Genomic DNA, 24,973 nt, shown 5'->3' with positions numbered 1-24,973 from the left:
ATAAGAGCAGTCATTGCATTAATAACAACGGTCACTGTGCTGATAATAAGTCACTACATTGATAACAACGGTCACTGCATTGATAGCAAGTTACTGTACCTGCGGCCTGGAGACCTGAAGGAAGGTTCTGGGACCACTTACCTGCGGTCTGGAGACCTGAAGGCTGGTCCTACCATGTACCTGCGGTCTAAAGACCTGAAGGAGGGTCCTGGAACCACGTACCTGCGGTCTAAAGACCTGAAGGAAGGTCCTGGGACCACGTACCTGCGGTCTAAAGACCTGAAGGAAGGTCCTGGGACCACGTACCTGCGGTCTGGAGACCTGAAGGCTGGTCCTACCATGTACCTGCGGTCTAAAGACCTGAAGGAGGGTCCTGGAACCACGTACCTGCGGTCTAAAGACCTGAAGGAAGGTCCTGGGACCACGTACCTGCGGTCTGGAGACCTGAAGGAGGGTCCTGGGCCGCACGTTGCGCATGGTCGTGGGTTCCTCAGGGACGTCACCAAGAACAACGTTGACCAGGGCGTACTCCATCAACGAGAAGAACACGAACACCGTACATGATGACATAAACACGTCGATGGCCTGAGGAACACAAAGGCGTATTATTAGTAGTATCGTCATAATAATAATAATATTGCTAATAATAATTATATATATATATTATTGTACCCACGGAACAAGTGGTATTGATCAACAACAACACTGCACTAAGACACATGTGCAACATCTGGATATCTTTATTGTAGACGTTTCGCCATCCAGTGGCTTTATCAATACAGATTCTAGGACATAATAGGAAGACAGTAGAACAGAGATTCTCCTCCACCACGATGCTGTGAACACTAACTCCAAGGCCGAGGGACTGATTACCTCATCTTTTGTATTTAGTTCTACTGTCTTCCTATTATGTCCTAGAATCTGTATTGATAAAGCCACTGGATGGCGAAACGTCTACAATAAAGATATCCAGATGTTGCACATGTGTCTTAACTTTCATATTGTCGTTATTTTATACCTTTCTTGCACAACACTGCACTAGCCAAGGAGTCGAACCCATGCTGTTGTGGCCCGCCTCATGGTGAGAGAAAACGCATGACGCTTTAGACCACTAGATTACACAATCCTTGTGTTGTCTAGAGGTCTTAGGTAGTGCAGTGTTGTTATATATATATATATATATATATATATATATATATATATATATATATATATATATATATATATATATATATATATATATATGTATATATATATATATACATATATATTCTCCCATGAGACAAGAATGGTACTTTGGGGTATTTCAATATATCTCTGAAAAAAAAAAAGTGTCGGATACTTATTGGCCTATTTCGGCAATGGGCCAGGAACATGGTAGGTTCCTCCAGTTCCCTCCTTAATGAAGTGCTGAGAATTTCTCTATAGGACCCCTCTCACCCGCACAGTGACTGTTGTGAAATGAATATTTTAGATATGGGCCAAAAATTTTCATTTTGATAACGGTTGCTGAGCAGGCAGTCGTTTTGATAAATAAATAACAAAAAGGCACAATACCGTGACTGGAACGATACACAAATAACCCGCACATAAAAGACAGAAGCTTACGACGACGTTTCGGTCCGACCATTGACTTTGTCAATGGTCCAAGTCGGACCGAAACGTCGTATTAAGCTTCTCTCTTTTATGTGCGGGTTATTTGTGAGTCGTTTTGATTTCTTTTTACACTAATGAAGGCATCCAGGCTTGATCCAAGAAGGAAGGGCAGCTAAACCTCCTTGAGTCAAGAACCCTTCACCGGGTTCACAGAATCACAGGATCACAGAAGAGGAGTGGTACCTTGATGTAGGAGACAGGTGGGAGTGACTTCTGTGAGTTAGCGTGTTGAGTGGAGAGTGTGAGGAGAGAGGTGACTCCCAGAGTAACTCTCGCCGGCACCGCCTCCGGCCGGATCCAGAAGCTGATCCAGGACATTATAACGATGAGGCAGGTGGGAATGTAGGTGTGGAAGAGGTAGTAGCCTAGGCGACGCTTGAAGGTGAACACGATCTCCAGGCAGGTGAAGTTACCTGAGGGAAAGTAGTGGTTAGGTTACTATGTTGCAGTAAAAATGGTAGAATTCCCCCCAAGTGTTAGGTAGAAGGACACAGATGCAACTAATGTGATATTTTATCGTGGCAACGTTTTTCTCTCCAGTTTTATCAACTCGTAACGGCCTGATAAACCTCCTGGGAAGCGAAACGTTGCATCAATAAAATGTCGCATTAGTGTCATCTGTGTCCTTTTACATAACTATGCGTTGAGTCATGAAAGGTAGGTGGTTATATTACTTGGCAATTACGTATATACCCAGTTGGAGTGGTTCCCTTTGTGGTCAATAATAATAATAATATCTTTATTTCTACAAGTATATGTACAGTACAAGGTATACAGTCCTCGCTGACATCAATGACATACTACTATATAGAAAGCCGCTTGTTATGCTGAGCATTTCGGGCAAATTAGGTCAGTTTTGTCCCAGGATGCGACCCACACCAGTCGACTAACACCCAGGTCCATTTTACTGATGGGTGAACATAGACATCCGGTGTAAAGAAACATGCCCAATGTTTCTACCCTCCCGGGAATCGAACCCGGACACTCACAGTGTGAAGCAAGAGCTTCAGCTACCAGGCCACGGGGTACCGTAGTTAACTTCAGGAAAAAGGAACCTGGTTGGTGTGTTATTAGGTGTGGGCGTCAATGTCCCGAACTCCTACTCACAGATAAGACTGACATTCTTTCTTATTTTTATCCATTTTAGCATGATGAAAAGATTTACCTAATTTTTTTTTATGTTCAATTTGCAAGAGACTGGTTAATTGCCACACACACACACGCACACACACACACACACACACACACACACACACACACACACACACACACACACACACACACACACACACACACACACACACACACACACACACACCAAATACTGAGAGGAATCGACAAGATGGACAGAGACAGGACGCTCCAGAGATGGGACACAGCAACAAGGGGTCACAGTTGGAAGCTGAAGACTCAGATGAATCATAGGGATGTTAGGAAGTATTTCTTCAGTCATAGAGTTGTCAGGAAGTGGAAAAGTCTGGCGAGTGAGGTAGTGGAGGCAGGATCCATACATAGCTCCAAGAAGAGGTATGATAAAGCTCAAAGAGCGGGAAAAGTGACCTAGTAGCGGCCAGTGAAGAGGGGGGCCAGGAGCTGTGAATCGACCCCTGCAACCACAGCTAGGTAAGTATGGATGTATACACAAACACACACACAGTTAGGTGAGTACACATTAAGCTCACGGAGAAACTTACACGACATGAACACACGTTGTTCCCAGATTTAGCTCAGAAAGCTTAGGGGTCCTGTGAGAGCCATTTATATTAATAAACTGACTAGACTACATGATATTTTTCTGAGGCTCGTGTTTCTGTGTCCGTGTCTGCCAGACATATTCCCCATGAAGACTCAAATGATTCGATGAAAGTAACATCTGAGAGCCTTCTATTAAGAGGTTTGAGTCCGCATGTAAGCATAATAACAGGGAAAATAATAATAGCTAAAAGCCTTTCATTTGTGCTCCTGCAAGCCTTTGTCTGCATTGTAATTTTCTGAAGCGTTGCTGAAATTGCACTTTCAGTTATCCTGAGAGAGAAATGCTTAATGATTTTTCAAGGATATTTACCCTCCGTTTTCTAAAATCTTCATGTCGACTCTTAGACATTATTCTGAAACCTCATTTCTTTGTACTCATTTTGAAAGTTAATCTGTTATCGTACGTCCATTTTTGGAAAGTATAATTTCGTCTCCGGAATGGAAGTCCATCAGCTAGGAACGAGAACGAAGAACTTCACAATGAGACTATGTTTGACGTCACTTGTCAATTGTAAGGGTCGGGAATACGTTCTCATTCTCTCTCATTCTTTCTTTCTCTCTCTCTCTGTCTCTTTCTCCAATGGAAATAAGTCACTCTGACTTTTTTGGGTTATCGTAGGTTCTCTACACATCTGCTGCTATGTATGATAATCTATATAACTGTATTTATGTATACCTGAATGAACTTACTTACATAATATAAATAATGTATAATTGTTCAGTGTCCACTAGATGTGTTTTGTTTTTCGTATTTCTTCTGTGCTGTGGTACTACGTCTTCTTTGATTGTGTTTACATTTTAAGAGAGACTGTTACATTCACCCCCAAAATATCCATTAGGTGGAGAACTTAATGACGACATTTCGGTAAGTCCTGGACCGACAGGACAGTGGTTTTGCACACACAGGACAGTGGTCCTGGACCGAAACGTCGTCATAAAATTCCTCTAATGAAGTGGGCGTTTTATGGTGAATTGTTCCAGCCACTGTATTGTGACTTAATTCCCTCTGGCATCGCTTTAAATAAAGCCAAGAATATCCGTAATGTTGATGAATAAGACACGTGTGCAACACAAGAGTATCTTTATATTGCACATATCTTATCAACTTTTCGGTATTGTATATCCTTAACATCATAAAAAAAATTCCTATCAAGCTATACAACAGCCTCTTCTCACTTCATTCTTCAGCCTCCGACTCAAAATAGTCTACTCCATGTCTCCAGCCATTTCCCAGAGACCCAAATGTAATATATTTTCTAATACGGGCGTGACAGAGAAGAGATATAATCTGCTTGTGCCAGAGGATATTTTCCACAAAAGTCGCCCCTATGAAACATGTGGCAGGTGCATATATATATATATATATATATATATATATATATATATATATATATATATATATATATATATATATATATATATATATATATATATATATATATATATATATATATATATATATATATATATATATATATATATATATATATATATATATATATATATATATATATATATATATAGTATGAAATGTGAGTCAGTAGCCATATTTTTCTTTTTTTTTAATTCCTATCTAAATTTTTTTCTAGTCTCATGGAATCGCATCAGGTCACAATCCAGAGCTCCATGGATTGTGACCGCCTTGCATAACTGCTAGCCCATTACAATGTGGTCCTGGATGCACTAGAAGACAAGGTAAATGCTGATATGTGTATACTAATTCCTCAAAAGCCTTCGACAAGTGCGACGATGGTGTGGTAGCACGAAAAATACATACAAAAGGAATACTTGGTAAAGTGGGCAAATGGATATTTAACCAGAAACCAAACCGTAGTCGTAAACAGAGGGAAGTCAAAGGCTGATACAGTGAAAAAGCTCTGTTCCTCAAGGCACAGTACTTGACTCACTTCTGTATCTCATTCTTATACCCATCATAGACTAGGTCATAAATCATTAAACCGTAACATCCTTAGCTGATGACACCAGACTCTCAGTGAAAGTGGCATCTATCGAAGACAGTGAATATAAAAATGAGAATATAAACCAAGTCTTCCACAGGGCCTCAGACAGCAAATATGACTTTCACTGAGGACAAGTTTCAGTTACTCTGCTATAGGAGACTGGAAGAAATATAGAATGAAACGAAGTTCAGGACAGACTCAAACCACTCAGTAAAGTGGAGGCTTAATGTGCGAGACTTGGGAGTAATGTCGTCAGAAGATCTCACATTCAAGGATCACAATAATGTTGCTGTTGCTACCGCAAGGAAAAGGATTGCCTGGATAACTAGAACTTTTAAGTTACATGTTCTCTCCAGGCTGGAATACTGCTGTATACTAACAGCTACATTGAAGACAGCTGAGTTATAAAACACTCGGAGAGCTTTCACTCTCCGCATTCACTCAAACATGTAAACAACTAGGAACTCCTGAAATTCCTTCAATTGTATTCCTTGGAAGGTAGGAAAGAAAGGTACTTCATAATTTACACCTGGAAAATCCTGGAGGAACTAGTCTCAAACCTGCACACATCAGTGTAACCACCGTCAACACCCTCATCAACGTCCATATCAATACCAACATTAATGTCAGCATCAACACTCACATCAATGTTAACTACGTTTGGTTTCGAGGAGAGTATGAAAGAGAGAGAGAGAGAGAGAGAGAGAGAGAGAGAGAGAGAGAGAGAGAGAGAGAGAGAGAGAGAGAGAGAGAGAGAGAGAGAGAGAGAGAGAGAGAGAGAGAGAGAGAGAGAGAGAGAGAGAGAGGCACGTGTCTGGTCAAGTGGAGATTTGTGTGGCTTACACGGAAATCCAAGAGGAACAAAAGGCCAGTGTTAGCAGTTCTTGTATGTAAAGACGAGGCTTGTACGCACGGACGAGGTGAGACAAAGATGTGAGCTGAGCGTATTGAAGATGAGACCAGTGGCTGATTTTAGGAAATCTGCTGGTGTTATGGTCACGGAGACCAGAGGCTGATAATAGGAAATCTGCTGGTGTTATGGTCACGGAGACCAGTGGCTGATAATAGGAAGTCTGCTGGTGTTATGTCACGGAGACTAGTGCTGATATTAGGAAGTCTGCTGGTGTTATGTCACGGAGATTAGTGGCTGATATTAAGAAGTCTGCTGGTGTTATGGTCACGGAGACCAGTGGCTGATATTAGGAAGTCTGCTGGTGTTATGTCACGGAGACTAGTGGCTGATATTAGGAAGTCCTCCTGGTTGTCTTGGTCTGTCAGGTCCTCTTGATTTTTCAGGTCTTGGTAGTCTTCCAAGTCTTACAAGTAAATAAGTAAGACGTATATGTATCACTTGTGTATATTTACTGCGACGATTCGCCAACTCTGCAGTCTTCATTCTGATACCGAGGTGATTAAATATTGCAGACTTCACAAAACAATATAGTCTTCCCTAACACTGAGGTCACACTTCTTGAGACAATGTGGATCACCTCTCTCTCTCTCTCTCTCTCTCTCTCTCTCTCTCTCTCTCTCTCTCTCTCTCTCTCTCTCTCTCTCTCTCTCTCTCTCTCTCTCTCTCTCTCTCTCTCTCTCTCTCTGTCTCTCTCTCTCTCTCTGTCTCTCTCTCTGTCTCTCTCTCTGTCTCTCTCTCTGTCTCTCTGTCTCTGTCTCACACACACAACCCCCTCCACACACAATTGCCTGCTCTGTGTGGCTCTCAGCAAGACGACAGCCTTGCTATCTGCGAGTCCCAGAGGAAAATTGGGAGCCGTCAGTCACAAGCTGAGCGTGTGTGCCTCTCCTCCAGGAGAATCTATCCCTGTCCCACGCTCTATCCCTGTCCCCCAGCCCTTCATCACTCTGTCTTTTCCTCAAGCATATTCTTTTCCTAGCCTTGCCCTCCTCTCTTTACCCCTCTATCTTACTCCTTCCTTTCCTTTCCCTCCCCTACCACCTCTTCTTAGCCTCTCAGTTCTCCAATTAGCCCCGCACCTCAGGTGTACAATTCTAGCTGATATCAATGCAATGCTACTATATAGAAAGCCCCTTGATATGCAGAGCATTTAGGGCAAATTAGGTCAGTGTCCCAGAATGCGACCCACACCAGTCGACTAACACCCATGTACCCATTTTACTGGTGGGTGAACATAGACAACAGATGTAAAGAAACACGCTCATTGTTTCTACCCTGGCTGGGAATTGAACCCACACACTCGTCGTGTGAAGAGCTTTAGCAACCAGGTCCCACTCTCTCTCTATTCTCCTCTTTTCCCTATTCCCTCTAGTTAGCTCTTTACCAAACCTTCTTTTCTCCTTCTAGCCTACTTTCTTGCTAGCCTTATTTTCTCCCTATTTCCTTGAACCCATTCTCTCCCTATCCTCCATTTTCCCTATTCCTCTAATCAGCTCTCTAACCTAATTTTCGTCCTCTAACTTACTCTTTCCCTGTTCTCTTTAGCCCACTCTCCCTAGCCTTTCCCTTCTCTCCACAGTCTCCTCTCATCCCATACCAGTCCACCACACTCCAGTCCCTATCACTCCCAATCCTTACCCCTCCCCTTTCCTTTCCGTGTCCCTCTTAATCGCCTTCTCTCTCACCTCTTCCATCCTTCAGAAAGTTTTCAGGAATATATCGGACATAGTCACGGGGCTGAGAAATTGTCCGCTTAAAATAGAATTTTCTCTGCGGAGTGGAAAATAACACCTGGGTGCTCAAAATCCTTTTATAGAGTGATTTAACGAGAGAGTTGCAAGAGACATTGCATTGGGAATTGTATTAACGATCACCTTAACGCTGAAGAGGTGAAGAGGAGGTGTTTATCTGAAGGACGTAAGTCACAATACCATGGCTGGGACAATTCCCAACTAACAAAGTTATAATTCCGTGACTCACGAAATCGTAGTGACACGATTGCAAACAAACCATACCACGGGCGGGATTGAACCCGCGGTCAGAGAGTCTCAAAACTCCAGACCGTCGCGTTAGCCACTGGACCAGCTAGCCACAATATTGTGGCTAGCTGGTCCAGTGGCTAACGCGACGGTCTGGAGTTTTGAGACTCTCTGGTCGCGGGTTCAAACCCAACCCGTGGCATGGTTTACAATTCCGTGGTTGGAACAATTCACAACTAATACAGGAAGCCACAGTACCGTGGCTAGAACACTTCCTAACTGACCCACACAGTCACAACACCATGACTGGAATAATTCACAGTTAATCGACACAGTGAATACCATGGCAGGGACAATTATTATTTTTCTTTTTGCTGTCAGTGACCTGTAGACTTGACCTAATTATCGTGATAAACTCACCTGACTGATCTGTGGACTAGACTGGCTCACGTCTAAAGTAGATCTGACTGTCCTGTGGACTAGACTGACTTACGTCTAAAGTAGACCTGACTGACCTGTGGACTAGACTGACTCACGTCTAAAGTAGACCTGACTGACTTGTGGATTAGACGGATTTACTGACTGAATTCAACAGTCAGACCGACGCGTGGAGTAGACTTTGGTCGACTGATTGCGAAGTGATCCGACGGAATGACGCCTTGGATACATAGACATGCCTGATGTCTGGCGGGATTTCTAGACTCACCTGTGGAGTAGACTCACCTGTGGAATAGACCTGAGTGCAGTCACCAGTATATTTCTTGACTAGGTCTAATTGAGGCAGTTCAATACTCCTATCCACTTCGACAGGGACATCGGGGTCCCAAATGAAGACCAGATCGTCCGTTGTGTGGGACACTGTTGGTAGACAGGGTAGACTTAGACATGGTCCATAGCCATCGACATAGATTTAGACACAGGGGAACGTTCTTAGACATACATTTAGATATGGAACGTCTTCGTAGAGAAGGTGGCTATGTTCCTCATTATAAGTTTAGACAAGGAGTGCATTAATAGACATTAAATTTAGACATAGGGTGTTCTCGTAGACATGGGCATAAAAATAAGGTATATTCGTCCAATTTAATTAGAAATTGAGGTATATTAGTAGGCATACGTATGATATACTCAGACATGAAATATATTCACATGTACGGGTTTAGCGCTTCCTCATACAATTAATAATAATAATAATAATAATAATAATAATAATAATAATAATAATAATAATAATAATAATAATAATAATAATAATAATAATAATAATAATAATAGTTTTATATTAATTTATTATTATTATTATTATTATTATTATTATTATTATTATTATTATTATTATTAAATATACTAAGAGAGCTTGGTAATTATTTATTAATGGAAAAGCGCTAAATCCGTAGGTGTCATACAGTTTCTGGAGGAGGATTAAGTTTAATCCGTGGAAGAGGCAGTTTACCTCCAGTTCCTCGGATCAACAGCCCTAGAGAGACAAGAAGGACGAAATGTACCATAGGGAATATTTTCTCTTCTGTGCTATCTTCATTGCTTTCTTTATTTTTCTCCCTTCAGCTTACAAGCTAAGAGCTGTTATCTTTACTTAGCTCATTTACAAGTTAAGAGCTGTTATCTTTACTTAGCTCATTTACAAGTTAAGAGCTGTTATCTTTACTTAGCTCATTTACAAGTTAAGAGCTGTTATCTTTACTTAGCTCATTTACAAGTTAAGAGCTGTTATCTTTACTTAGCTCATTTACAAGTTAAGAGCTGTTATCTTTACTTAGCTCATTTACAAGTTAAGAGCTGTTATCTTTACTTAGCTCATTTACAAGTTAAGAGCTGTTATCTTTACTTAGCTCATTTACAAGTTAAGAGCTGTTATCTTTACTTAGCTCATTTACAAGCTAAGAGCTGTTATCTTTACTTAGCTCATTTACAAGTTAAGAGCTGTTATCTTTACTTAGCTCATTTACAAGTTAAGAGCTGTTATCTTTACTTAGCTCATTTACAAGTTAAGAGCTGTTATCTTTACTTAGCTCATTTACAAGTTAAGAGCTGTTATCTTTACTTAGCTCATTTACAAGTTAAGAGCTGTTATCTTTACTTAGCTCATTTACAACCTAAGAGCTGTTATCTTTACTTAGCTCATTTACAAGTTAAGAGCTGTTATCTTTACTTAGCTCATTTACAAGCTAAGAGCTGTTATCTTTACTTAGCTCATTTACAAGTTAAGAGCTGTTATCTTTACTTAGCTCATTTACAAGTTAAGAGCTGTTATCTTTACTTAGCTCTACAAGCTAAGAGCTGTTATCTTTACTTAGCTCATTTACAAGTTAAGAGCTGTTATCTTTACTTAGCTCATTTACAATTTAAGAGCTGTTATCTTTACTTAGCTCATTTACAAGTTAAGAGCTGTTATCTTTACTTAGCTCATTTACAAGCTAAGAGCTGTTATCTTTACTTAGCTCATTTACAAGCTAAGAGCTGTTATCTTTACTTAGCTCATTTACAAGTTAAGAGCTGTTATCTTTACTTAGCTCATTTACAAGTTAAGAGCTGTTATCTTTACTTAGCTCATTTACAAGTTAAGAGCTGTTATCTTTACTTAGCTCATTTACAAGTTAAGAGCTGTTATCTTTACTTAGCTCATTTACAAGTTAAGAGCTGTTATCTTTACTTAGCTCATTTACAAGTTAAGAGCTGTTATCTTTACTTAGCTCATTTACAAGTTAAGAGCTGTTATCTTTACTTAGCTCATTTACAAGTTAAGAGCTGTTATCTTTACTTAGCTCATTTACAAGTTAAGAGCTGTTATCTTTACTTAGCTCATTTACAAGTTAAGAGCTGTTATCTTTACTTAGCTCATTTACAAGTTAAGAGCTGTTATCTTTACTTAGCTCATTTACAAGTTAAGAGCTGTTATCTTTACTTAGCTCATTTACAAGTTAAGAGCTGTTATCTTTACTTAGCTCATTTACAAGTTAAGAGCTGTTATCTTTACTTAGCTCATTTACAAGCTAAGAGCTGTTATCTTTACTTAGCTCATTTTAAGAGCTGTTATCTTTACTTAGCTCATTTACAAGTTAAGAGCTGTTATCTTTACTTAGCTCATTTACAAGTTAGCTGTTATCTTTACTTAGCTCATTTACAAGTTAAGAGCTGTTATCTTTACTTAGCTCATTTGCAAGTTAAGAGCTGTTATCTTTACTTAGCTCATTTACAAGCTAAGAGCTGTTATCTTTACTTAGCTCATTTACAAGTTAAGAGCTGTTATCTTTACTTAGCTCATTTTAGCTCATTTACAAGTTAAGAGCTGTTATCTTTACTTAGCTCATTTACAAGCTGTTATCTTTACTTAGCTCATTTACAAGCTAAGAGCTGTTATCTTTACTTAGCTCATTTACAAGCTAAGAGCTGTTATCTTTACTTAGCTCATTTACAAGTTAAGAGCTGTTATCTTTACTTAGCTCATTTACAAGTTAAGAGCTGTTATCTTTACTTAGCTCATTTACAAGTTAAGAGCTGTTATCTTTACTTAGCTCATTTACAAGTTAAGAGCTGTTATCTTTACTTAGCTCATTTACAAGTTAAGAGCTGTTATCTTTACTTAGCTCATTTACAAGTTAAGAGCTGTTATCTTTACTTAGCTCATTTACAAGTTAAGAGCTGTTATCTTTACTTAGCTCATTTACAAGTTAAGAGCTGTTATCTTTACTTAGCTCATTTACAAGTTAAGAGCTGTTATCTTTACTTAGCTCATTTACAAGTTAAGAGCTGTTATCTTTACTTAGCTCATTTACAAGTTAAGAGCTGTTATCTTTACTTAGCTCATTTACAAGTTAAGAGCTGTTATCTTTACTTAGCTCATTTACAAGTTAAGAGCTGTTATCTTTACTTAGCTCATTTACAAGTTAAGAGCTGTTATCTTTACTTAGCTCATTTACAAGCTAAGAGCTGTTATCTTTACTTAGCTCATTTACAAGTTAAGAGCTGTTATCTTTACTTAGCTCATTTACAAGTTAAGAGCTGTTATCTTTACTTAGCTCATTTACAAGTTAAGAGCTGTTATCTTTACTTAGCTCATTTACAAGTTAAGAGCTGTTATCTTTACTTAGCTCATTTGCAAGTTAAGAGCTGTTATCTTTACTTAGCTCATTTACAAGCTAAGAGCTGTTATCTTTACTTAGCTCATTTACAAGTTAAGAGCTGTTATCTTTACTTAGCTCATTTACAAGTTAAGAGCTGTTATCTTTACTTAGCTCATTTACAAGTTAAGAGCTGTTATCTTTACTTAGCTCATTTACAAGTTAAGAGCTGTTATCTTTACTTAGCTCATTTACAAGTTAAGAGCTGTTATCTTTACTTAGCTCATTTACAATACTAAAGATATTAAAATTTTTTTAGCTCGTTTACAAACTAAGGGCTGTTACCTTTTCTCAACTTATTTACAAGCTATGATCTGTTATCTTTTCTTAGCTCATTTACAAGTTAAGAGCTGTTGTCTTTTCTCAGTTCATTTACAGGCTAAGGGGTGTTATCTTTTACCAGCTCATTTACAAGCCCAGCTCTAAGATGTATGTACTTCCGAACCTCAGGAGTCGACTAACACCCAGGTACCTATTTACTGCTAAACGGACAGGGTCAACAGGTATAAGCAGTCTTATAGTTGCTGATCCTGCCTCAAAATGCTACATACAGCAGTCGGCAAATACTCAGGTGCCTATTTACTGTTAGATCAACAGGGGCAACAGGTGTAAGGAGACTGAGCCCCGTTCATGATTCCACCCTCAACAACAGTAGTCGATAGTCTTCCAGTCCAATTAATCATCTACAAGGTACAACTCCTTTTTTCTTTTTTTGCTTTCCGAAGCGGTCTAGTATGAGAGAGGGATTCAATGCCCTTGCAGTGACGCCTCATTACATATGCAGGCGTGCCCGGGGAGTTTCTAATCGCATTTGTTAGCCACAGTGATTAATTTCCTTCCCGAAATTGGTCAGTAATACTTTTAATAACTTCAAATTGTTTTGTCGAATTTCCGTGAGGGAAAGAGAGGTGAATGAAGGAGAACGTGGGAGCAGGAAGAGACAGAGGAATATATATATATATATATATATATATATATATATATATATATATATATATATATATATATATATATATATATATATATATATATATATATATATATATATATATATATATATATATATATATATATAAAGTGTGCGTGTGTGTGTGTGTGTGTGTGTGCGTGTGTGTGTGTGTGTGCGTGTGTGTGTGTGTGTGTGTGTGCGTGTGTGTGTGTGTGTGTGCGTGTGTGTGTGTGCGTGTGCGTGTGTGTAATCCGTATATGAATTAGTAAATTCCTATAGGGACTTAATAATCCCAATACTAACATTGAAAAAAAGGAAAAATAAAAGCAAATATCACATCATATGTGTAGATTACCTAGGATATCCCTCCCCAAAAGTCTGTCAAAGTGACTGATTTCCACTGGGGTTCTCGTACTATTTTAATCTCTCCCACATGAGTTTAGAGCTTAAGATGAATTATTTTTGCAATAAGATCACGGTAAACACTTGATAACACAATATTTAAAACAACCACTATGAAAAAATTGTGAAATTCCATGAGCTTTCGTGATTTCTCACATTATCAAGGTACTTGAAGATGTGAGAAATCACGAAAGTACTTGAACCTTCACTATTTTTTTTCACCGGTTTGTTTTGCATAAATTATCTTTGTTTACTCTTTATTTTAATTATGAATTCTGCGCTGAAGAGAAGTTGTGAAAAATTGATGAAGGGATCTGAGGAGGTAGATAAGGAAAATTGAAAGTAAACATAGTGGAAGAGAAAGGTGATGAGAGTAACAAGAAACAACTAGACAAAGACTGGATATAAAACCGGAGGAAAAGAGTATATAGGAAGTGAATGTGTTAAGATATTTGGGAGCTGACGTGTCAGCAGATGGATCTATGACAGATGAGGTGAACCTTAATGTTAAGAATTAATCTAAGTCTGCCCGAAATGCCTAGCCATGCTAGGTGTCCTAGTGGCCCCCTCTGTAATTAGTATTTTATAACATTTAAACCACACAATATCCAAAACCTGTAAACCCCACATTGTAACCCTTATAGAGAATAAACTTGAATTGAATTGAGCTGAACCATAGAACTGAGGAAGAGGAAAAAGGTGAGGGGTGCGTCAAGGCATCTGTGACAAGACAGAAGCATATCCATGGAGACCAAAGAAGGGGAATATAGCTAAATAGGTGGTGCCAACACTATTATATGGTGGGTGAAGCATGGGTTTTAAACGTTGCAACAAGGAGGAAGATGGAGACAGTAGAGATGTGATGTTTGAGAGGGACGTGTGGTGTGAATATTATGAAGAGAATTTGCAAGATAGATTGGGGGTACCAAAGGTACAATTCAGAGGGTTGAGAAGGAATTGTGTAGGTGGGTTAGACATTTAGAAAGGACAGAACAGAATAAATACGGCCAGGAGGATGTATGAATCTGGGGTGGAGGGTAGGAGGGGGTAGGGGGGTAATCCCAGGAAAGATTAAAGGGAGGAGGGTAAAGGAGGTTTCGAGTACTATGTGCTTGAACACTCAGCAGGCTTGTGTGAGTGTGTTAGATCAGAGTGAGTGGAGGCAAGTGGCTTTATGGCTTGACGTGCTGTTGGAGTGTGAGCAAGGTAACATTTAAGAAAGGATTCAGGGAAACAAGATTATCCTGACTTGGGTTCTCTTTTCTTCTCCTTTCTATTCGCATTTCTTGTCCTTCCCTCCTCCCTCTTTCCTCTCTATCCTCTTTTTCATCCTCTTCCATTTCCTATACATCAACACGTTCCCTCAAGGAACGTCAGCAAATACCTTGCACTGCTGCAAGGGGAATGTATCGCAACTATTAAAGCTATTTACGGAATACTAGGTGATGCTAGTAGGTGGGTAGATAGATGGGTTAGTAGGTGGGCAAGATGCTAACCCAAGTATGAGTGAGTAGTTTATAAATATATAAGGAAGGAGGTCATTGAACTAGGAGGGTATGAAGACAGTGAGGTAAGGGAGTAGCTAGATATGGAGATAGGTTGGTATGGAGATAGGTGGGTATGGAGATAGGTTGTTATAGTGACAGGTAGGTATGGAGATAGGTGGGTATGGAGATAGGTTGTTATAGAGACAGGTAGGTATGGAGATAGGTGGGTATGGAGATAGGTTGTTATAGAGACAGGTAGGTATGGAAATAGGTGGGCATGGAGATAGGCATATATGGAGATTGACAAATTGCTAGATACGGTATGGAGATATGAAGAGAAAGAAATAGATTGGGAGATAAATACAGAGATAGAAATTTATGTAATTATGAGAGTTTATGTGGTTAAGACAGCGAGATAGGTAGATACGAATGTACGTAGGTTTGTAAGTAGGTAGATATGTGGATGTAGTTAAGTAGGTAGATATACGTATAGGTAGATAAGATGATAACTTGGTTATTAGGTAACTCGGGTGATAAAATTACAGGTAGTGAATTAATTGACAAACGTCTCTCTCTCTCTCTCTCTCTCTCTCACACACACACACACACACACACACACACACACACACACACACACACACACACACACACACACACACACACACACACACACACACACACACCTCAGCGCCCAGGGACCAGTTGCTGCCGAAACAGTCATAAAAAACACCAGAACTTACAGTACAATTTCCGGAGAGGACAAAGTGCATCTCACGCACCTTGGGGTGGAAACTTTTCCCACTTTTTTACTTAGAGAACGAGGCAAAGTGCTCAAGTGAACATTAAGAAAGTGCTCTTAAGTAAATTGCCACTTCTACAATATACTTTCACATCTCATCTCCGGTAATGAAGAGGATTGGTTTTCAACTTTCGGAAAAAAAGAAAAAATCGTGCGGTTGTTTTAAAAAGCATGGAAGAAATATTTGCAGCTTCGAGGGATTATGTAAATTCTAGAGCGGCGATTACTTTTAAACTACGAATTTTCTAGTGAACGTTTTATGGAATTGGCGAAATGATCAAATATTAAGCATAGCAAAAATATATATATATATATATATATATATATATATATATATATATATATATATATATATATATATATATATATATATATATATATATATATATATATATATATATATATATATATATATATATATATATATATATATATATATATATTTATATACATATAGGTAAAACTGGTCATTTAGCAAGAACTCATTTAAAATTAAGTCCTTTCCAAAATTTTCTCTTATTCGTTTAAGGATATATTTTTTCATTTATGTTAATGTAAAAACTAATGATTTTGTACCAAAGGAACTTTCGAAAACTTACCTAACCTTATTATAACAAGTACAATTTATTTTAGCCTAATCCAGCTAAATATATTTTAGATAAGTTTACAATAATTCAGTAATAAACAAACACAATGAAATATATTTTTTTTCGTTAGGTTCAGAATGATTGTTGCGAAAATACTGCATACACAAATTTTCGCTTGCCTTATTCGGCAAGAAGAGCGTTTCTATTTAAGCCAAAAATCTAAAGTTTTACCTATTCGGCACTACATATTTATATTTAAATTACGAAAGTATTCGTTTGAAAAACAGGCATAAATAATTTATATTACTTGACATACATTAAAAATCTGAATACACAGAAAATAAAAATTTTGAATTGGTGAAAGATATTGGGAATCTCTATCTCTCTCTCTCTCTCTCTCTCTCTCTCTCTCTCTCTCTCTCTCTCTCTCCTATCAGAAAGACGGAAGGTGTAAAGTTAGGAAAAGTATTCCGACAAACACTTCTTCATTAATCAACAGTGGGGAAAGCACAGCTCCCAAGACTTTCCTCTAACTTTCTCAGCCCAGGGAAAGTTCTAATCGCGTTGGGCGTCATACCTGCTAATGAGAAAAAATTTGTGTGGCTGAACTTGTTTGTGGTAAGACGCTCTCTGATACACAAATAACCCGCATGTAGGAGAGAGGAGCTTAACGACGATGTTTCGGTGTGACTTTGTAAATGGTCCAACTCGGACCGAAACGTCGTCGTAAACTCCTCTCACCCATGTGCGGGTTAATTGTGTATTGTTCCAGTCACGGTATTGTGACTTTTTGCTTCTCTGATAGGAACCCACTTTGTTCCTATCACACACACACTCACACACACACACACACACACACACACACACACACACACACACACACACACACACACACACACACACACACACACACACTCACACACACACACACACACACACACACACACACTCACACACACTCACACACTCACAGCATGGGTTCATGGAAGGCAAATCTTGTATCACAAACCTCCTGGAGTTTTATGACAAGGTAACAGAATTAAGACAAGAGAGAGAGGGGTGGGTTGATTGCGTTTTCCTAGACTGCAGGAAGGCCTTTGACACAGTTCCCCACAAGAGATTAGTGCAGAAGCTGGAGGATCAGGCGCATGTAACAGGGAGGGCACCGCAATGGATCAGGGAATACCTGACAGGGAGGCAGCAACGAGTCATGGTACGTGAAGAGGTATCACAGTGGGCGCCTGTGACGAGTGGGGTCCCACAGGGGTCAGTTCTAGGACCAGTGCTATTTTTGATATATGCGAACGACATGATGGAAGGAACAGACTCTGAAGTGTCCCTATTCGCAGATGATGTGAAGTTGATGAGAAGAATTAAATCGGATGAGGATGAGGCAGGACTGCAAAGAGAGCTGGACAGGCTGGACATGTGGTCCAGAAACTGGTTTCTCGAATTCAATCCTGCCAAATGCAAAGTCATGAAGATTGGGGAGGGGCAAAGAAGACCGCAGACAGAGTATAGGCTAGGTGGACAAAGACTACAGACCTCACTCAGGGAGAAAGACCTCGGGGTGACCATAACACCGAGCACGTCACCGGAGGCACACATCAACCAAATAACTGCTGCAGCATACGGGCGCCTGGCAAACCTGAGAATAACGTTCCGATACCTTAATAAGGAATCGTTCAAGACACTGTACACTGTGTATGTTAGGCCCATACTGGAGTATGCAGCACCAGTCTGGAACCCACACCTGGTCAAGCACGTCAAGAAGTTAGAGAAAGTACAAAGGTTTGCAACAAGGCTAGTCCCAGAGCTCAGAGAAATGTCGTACGAGGAAAGGTTGAGGGAAATCGGACTGACGACACTGGAGGACAGAAGGGTCAGGGGAGACATGATAACGACATATAAGATACTGCGGAGAATAGACAAGGTGGACAGAGATAGGCTGTTCCAGAGAGGGGACATAGGAACAAGGGGTCACAACTGGAAGCTGAAGACTCAGACGAGTCACAGGGACGTTAGGAAGTATTTCTTCAGTCATAGAGTCATCAGAAGTGGAATAGCCTAGCAAGTGAAGTAGTGGAGGCAGGAACCATACATAGTTTTAAGAAGAGGTATGATAAAGCTCAGGAAGCAGAGAGAGAGAGGACCTAGTAGCAATCAGTGAAGAGGCGGGGCCAGGAGCTGAGTCTCGACCCCTGCACCACAATTAAGTGAATTAGGTGAGTACACAGGGATGTTAGGCACTACTTCTTTAGCCATAGAGGAACTGGTAGAGGCAGTATCCATACATACTGTAGCTTTTAGAATAGATATGACAGGGTGCAAGCAGCCATGAGAGAGTGAAACCAGCAGCAATAGCAACATCAGCCGCTCTCTCTCTCTCTCTCTCTCTCTCTCTCTCTCTCTCTCTATCTATTTCTCTCTCTCTCTCTTTCTCTCTCTCACTCTTTCTCTCTCTCCCTCCCTCCTCTCTCTTTCTTCCTCCCAAACCAACATAAGCCAACTGGGCTAAAAATCCGGATTTGTAAAGATCTTTCTTGAGAACGCTGCTTGCATCTTGGATTGCAAGTTGCTGATAATATCAGTCGTTCTTGAATACGTGTCCATATGTCCAAGCCACGTATCCAGCTGTCTTGGCCGCATATCCAGTTGTATTGGAACCGTATCCAGCTGTCTTGACCGAACATTCAGTTGCCTTGACTGCATATCCAGTTATCCAAGACTCATATCCAGTTGTCTAGGCTCTTATCTAGCTGTCTAGGCCTGGTATCCGACTGTCTAAGCCTTGTATTCAGCCGTCTAGGGCTCATATCCAGCTATCTAGGCCTGGTATCCAGCTATTATGACTTGGAATCCAGCTGTCTAGACCTCGTATCCAGCTCTCTAGGTCTTTAACCCATCTGTCATGGTCGTTTAACAGCTTTCTAGGATTTTTATCCAGCTTCTTGGTCTGGTATCCAGCTGTCTTGGCATCATTTCCAGCTGTCTTTGCTTGGTATCTAACTGCCTTGGCATCATATCCAGCTGTCTTTGTCTGGTATCGAGCTGTCTTGGCATCATATCCAGCTGTCTTTGTCTGGTATCGAGCTGTCTTGGCATCATATCCAGCTGTCTTTGTCTGGTATCCAACTGTCTTGGCATCATATCCAGCTGTCTTTGTCTGGTATCCAACTGTCTTGGCATCATATCCAGCTGCCTTTGTCTGGTATCCAGCTGTCTTGGCATCATATCCAGCTGTCTTTGTCTGGTATCCAACTGTCTTGACATCATATCCAGCTGTCTTTGTCTGGTATCCAGCTGTCTTGGCATCATATACAGCTGTCTTTGTCTGGTATCCAGCTGTCTTGGCCTCATATCCAGCTGTCTTTGTCTGGTATCCAGCTGTCTTGGCATCATATCCAGCTGTCTTTGTCTGGTATCCAACTGTCTTGGCATCATATCCAGCTGTCTTTGTCTGGTATCCAGCTGTTTTGGCATCATATCCTGCTGCTTTTGTCTGGTATCCAGCTGTCTTGGCATCATATCCAGCTGTCTTTGTCTGGTATCCAAGTGTCTTGGCATCATATCCAGCTGTCTTTGTCTGGTATCCAGCTGTCTTGGCATCATATACAGCTGTCTTTATCTGGTATCCAGCTGTCTTGGCCTCATATCCAGCTGTCTTTGTCTGGTATCCAGCTGTCTTGGCATCATATCCAGCTGTCTTTGTCTGGTATCCAACTGTCTTGGCCTCATATCCAGCTGTCTTTGTCTGGTATCCAGCTGTCTTGGCCTCATATCCAGCTGTCTTTGTCTGGTATCCAACTGTCTTGGCATCATATCCAGCTGTCTTTGTCTGGTATCCAGCTGTCTTGGCATCATATCCAGCTGTCTTTGTCTGGTATCCAGCTGTCTTGGCATCATATCCAGCTGTCTTTGTCTGGTATCCAGCTGTCTCTCTTCCTTACTGATAAGAACATTTACAAGTTTAGTTATTTTCTTTGTCTAGATGTTTTTATTAAGGTTGCAGCTATTTTTGTTATTGTTGTTGTTCTTGTTGTTGTTGGAGATTTGTTATTGTTATTGGAGATTTGTTGTTGTTAATTTGTTGTTGCTGAGTTCTTGTTGCTGTTGTTGATTGTTGTAGCTGTTGTTGTTACTGCTGTTGCTGATTTCTTTTTGCTGCTGGTGTTAATTTGTTGTTCTTGTTAATTTGTTGTTATTGCTGTTGTTAATTTGTTGCTGTTGTTGATTTGTTGTTGATGTTGTTGTTTTGTTGTTAGTGTTGTTGCTTTGCTGTTGTTGATTTGTTGTTTTTTCTGTTGTTGATTCTTTGCTGCTGTTGATGATTTGTTGTTACTGTTTTTTATTTCCTGTTGCTGTTGTTGATTTGCTGTTGCTACTATTGTTGATTTGTTGCCAGTGCTATTGTTGATGTTTTGTTCTTGTTAATTTTTGCTGCTGTTGTTGATTTGTAATTACTTTTGTTGATGTAGTATAAATCCTGATACTGACAGCTGAATTAGAAAGACACTTTAAGTGACACAAGGATATATACATTGGAAAATTTGATCACCTGTCTATTTGTCTATCTAATAGTTATATTCATAGGCATGATTTTTAAAAGAGTGGAGGGGTAAGCCAGCGGAAGGCCTCGGTCAGATGACCAAGAGCTCCAGCTGTGGGTTATAATATGACTAAGACCCGCATCAGGAAACACTTATCCTGTTTCCTTACAAACCTTGTACCTACCTTAATCACTTCTAATATACAGAGGTCAACAACAGTACACATATATGGTCTTGAAAGTGAGGTGTGAGAGACAGGTAGTGATCTGATGAGAGTACGAGAGAGGTTCTGAGACGGCGTCTGCTGGTCCGTTGGTTGACTATCATGTATGTCACTTTTTTTTCTTAATTGATCTTATTTCCAGTATTTTGCTCCACGTGACGACGATTAGTGAGGCTTCCAGGAACCCTCAAATCCTACGGCTGGGTTCAGTGAGGACGAATTGTGCCTCATTCCAACTCATCAAATGTCCCGAAGAGTTTATAGGGAGGTCACAGGCTTTTGTCGATGCTCACTCAAGTAAACAGATAGACTTTTGCCTGTTTCTCCTACATATTTCTTGGAACAACATCCACAGGGAATACCACAGACGCCAGCTGTGGCCAGAAGATGTCTGGGACTTCGCTTCCCAGTGAAGCATTTGATAGGGGATGTAGTCGTGGTGGAGACACTGATTCTAGCAAGCGAGTATTTCTAGCAACAACCCCTCATGGAAGCACTGAAAACGATTTCCAGGAATGTTACGTTACTGATTTGTTGAGGATAGTTTGTGTTTACTTAAGCCTGAAGTCTCGGATGAAGAAAAACGGAAACTGAAAACGTGTGAAGGCTTGTGTTACGTACTCACATTCCTATTCAAGGAAACAGTGGCTACAGACGAGAATATCCCTCGAGATGATACCAGTAACCTCTCTCTGTGCTAGTGTCGTGTTTTGAATAGAAGTGACAGCCGTAATCACATACGGAACCAACCAGTCGATGAATAAGACATATGTGCAAATCCTGGGTAGATGGCCAGGTGTTTCGTCAGCCAGTGGAGGAAAAGCCGCTGGTTGCCGAAGCCTCTTCAAAATAAAGAACCCCACGATAAGACATCCAAGTGTCTCATTCGTGAATAGAAAAGTATTGAATCCTTCTCGTTGGTGGGATTTCAACACGCTTTGAAGAGAAGGTTGTTACTGACGGGATAAAGTTGTTACTTACAGGAGAAAATTGTTACTGACAGGAGAACGTTGTTACTGACAGGAGAAAGTTGTTACTTACAGGAGAAAGCTGTTACTGACAGGAGAAAGTTGTTACTGACGGGAGACCGGCACAGCAAGACGGTAGGAAAGTAAGTTTGCAATCTTTGACGAGTTCCAGTAAGAAGTTTATTCTTGACTTATTGTTGATTTATTCTTGCTGTTGACCATTTGTGTTTGTTGTTGCTGACTTGTTTTACTCTTGTTTATTTGTTTATGTTGTTTTTTTGCTGTTGATTCGATGTTGCTATTGTTCTAAATAATAACAATAATAATAGCGATAAAATAACTTTAAAATAATAATAATAAGAATAATAAAGTAATAATAATAATAATAACAATAATAATAATAATAATAATAATAATAATAATAATAATAATAATAATAATAATAAAAACAATAATAATAATAATAATAATAATAATAATAATAATAATAATAATAATAATAATAATAATAATAATAATAAAAACAATAATAATAATAATAATAAAAACAACAATAATAATAATAATCATAATAATAATAATAATAATAACAACAATAATAATTATAATAATAATAATAATAATAATAATAATAATAATAATAATAATAATAATAATAATAACAACAACAATAATAATAATAATAATAATAATAATAATAATAATAATAATAATAATAATAATAACAATAATAATAATAATAATAATAATAATAATAATAATAATAATAATAATAATAATAATAATAATAATAATAATAATAACAACAACAATAATAATAATAATAATAATAATAATAATAATAATAATAATAATAATAATAATAATAATAATAATAATATAAATATCTCAGTAAGGAAAATACAACTAACTGTTGACCATCAACGTTTTATTTCGCAGTTATCTGATTACAAAGAGTTTTAGTGAATTAATTTATATTTATGTTAAGTTTTCGTATGTATATGACAGATGTGTATCGTGAAGTAATGTATATTAACGATGTGTATGGAAGATGATTTCCGCTAAATATCACTCCTACAGCTAAAATGCTTAGGAAAAAAAATTGGGTTGGTGAATATGATAATGAGAAGATAGAAGGAGCACTGCAGCAGGCCTACTGGCCCAAGCTAGGCAAGTTCAAGTCACTTTATTTATAAACTTGATAGGGAAAGCCATCCAAGGCGACGAAATATGACAGGTAAACCCGTCTGGGACAACGAAGTATGAGAGGGAAAAATAACAGGAGTTGGCCCTGACTGCCCAGCTGCTGTTACACTTCCTTGATTCGGGAAGGTAAGTACGTATATACACTATACCGGGAAAAGGTTTTTGATTCAGAACCACAATGGGCATTTGTTTACAGAATACATCCTCTTTCCTATGTCTCTCACCAGTAGTACTTGTTTTCCAAATTACAGTGTCCGTGATTTGGACACTATTTTTTTTTTTCAACTTCTGTAATAGTAAACTGACGATTTATTCGGAATTGAGGTATTACATTACCCTACTAAACTGCACTGCGTCATTTTATTCTCGGAAGTCATACAGCGCAGAAATGTCAAACTGTTTTTTTAGTGTGTACTTTCGACATTTACTTTTTTCGTCCAGATTTGGACAAAGATGTCTCTTAATAGCATGAGCAGTGCTGATAACTTCTGTTTTGTTACTGGAAAATTGAATTTTGCAATATAAAAACGTGTCATAGCTGCCGTGGTTACAAAAGCTTATCACCCTTTATTTTGACTGTATGACTGGAGATCAGGCCAAGAGCTGGACCCCACACATGTGATGCAAAACTCGTGCAACTAACCTTCGCCAGTGGTTGAACTGGAAAAGGAAATCTATGCCTTTTGCAGTGCCAGTGGTGTGGAGGGAACCAACAGATTACGCAAGCGATTGTTAGTTCTGCATGGCGCCTCCACTCAGGAAAGGTGTCTTTGCAAGAAATAAAAGTGGGCAGTACAAGAACCTAATATATTCTCTGCTATTCGCCCGGAATCTCACGGTAAAGGAATACCCTCTCCTCAACTCCATGTGTGAAACACGTGAGTCTTTAAATTCACAAGACCCTGAATAAGGTGATAATCTACCATCTTTTAAACCGTACGTCAAAACTCAGAATAAATTAAACGTCCTTTTCAGAGATTTATAACTGCCAAAGATTAAGCCTGAACTAATGAACTCCAGAATGCAGCAATGAAATCTCCTGATAATGCATTTAAAGATGCATTTCCAGCATTTGCATCTAGATTTTTTTTCCGGCCAACTACGTAGCAGTTAGTAGTGAACACAGTGAACATTGCCCCCCAGGACGACTCAGTCATGGAGAAGCGCTACCAGGGGAAAAGGAGTCCATCAATGTTACCAGATTATTGCTGGACAATAACAATAACAATACAAGTGTAGTCGTAATATATTTTAAACATATAAGCAAAATGTGTAAATAAATGTCTACAGAAACTTTTATTTATTTTTATTAATGTCACATTCGTTCTCAGCATCTCTAAAACTTTAAAGGGAAATACTTTTTTTTTTAAACCATGTACGAAATTTTTTATAATTTGTA

General features: G+C 39.0%; 1 protein-coding gene across 1 annotated transcript in view; it reads right to left on the bottom strand.

The window, feature by feature from the left end:
• The window catches only part of LOC138854780 (glycine receptor subunit alpha-4-like), a 128,560-nt gene that overhangs the window by 31,678 nt on the left and 71,909 nt on the right, over nt 1–24,973 (bottom strand). The window contains exons 5-7 of the mRNA XM_070099834.1: nt 8,988–9,122; nt 1,840–2,069; nt 430–585 (exon numbers count right to left, since the gene is read on the bottom strand). Of these exons, the coding sequence (XP_069955935.1) occupies nt 430–585; nt 1,840–2,069; nt 8,988–9,122 (521 nt within the window). The remainder of the gene's footprint in view (nt 1–429; nt 586–1,839; nt 2,070–8,987; nt 9,123–24,973) is intronic.

Source organism: Cherax quadricarinatus, chromosome 69 (assembly GCF_038502225.1).
Source record: "Cherax quadricarinatus isolate ZL_2023a chromosome 69, ASM3850222v1, whole genome shotgun sequence".
NCBI classification, from domain to species: domain Eukaryota; kingdom Metazoa; phylum Arthropoda; class Malacostraca; order Decapoda; family Parastacidae; genus Cherax; species Cherax quadricarinatus.
Note: the sequence above shows the minus strand (reverse complement) of the source record. Positions and strands in the feature narration are given on the sequence as shown.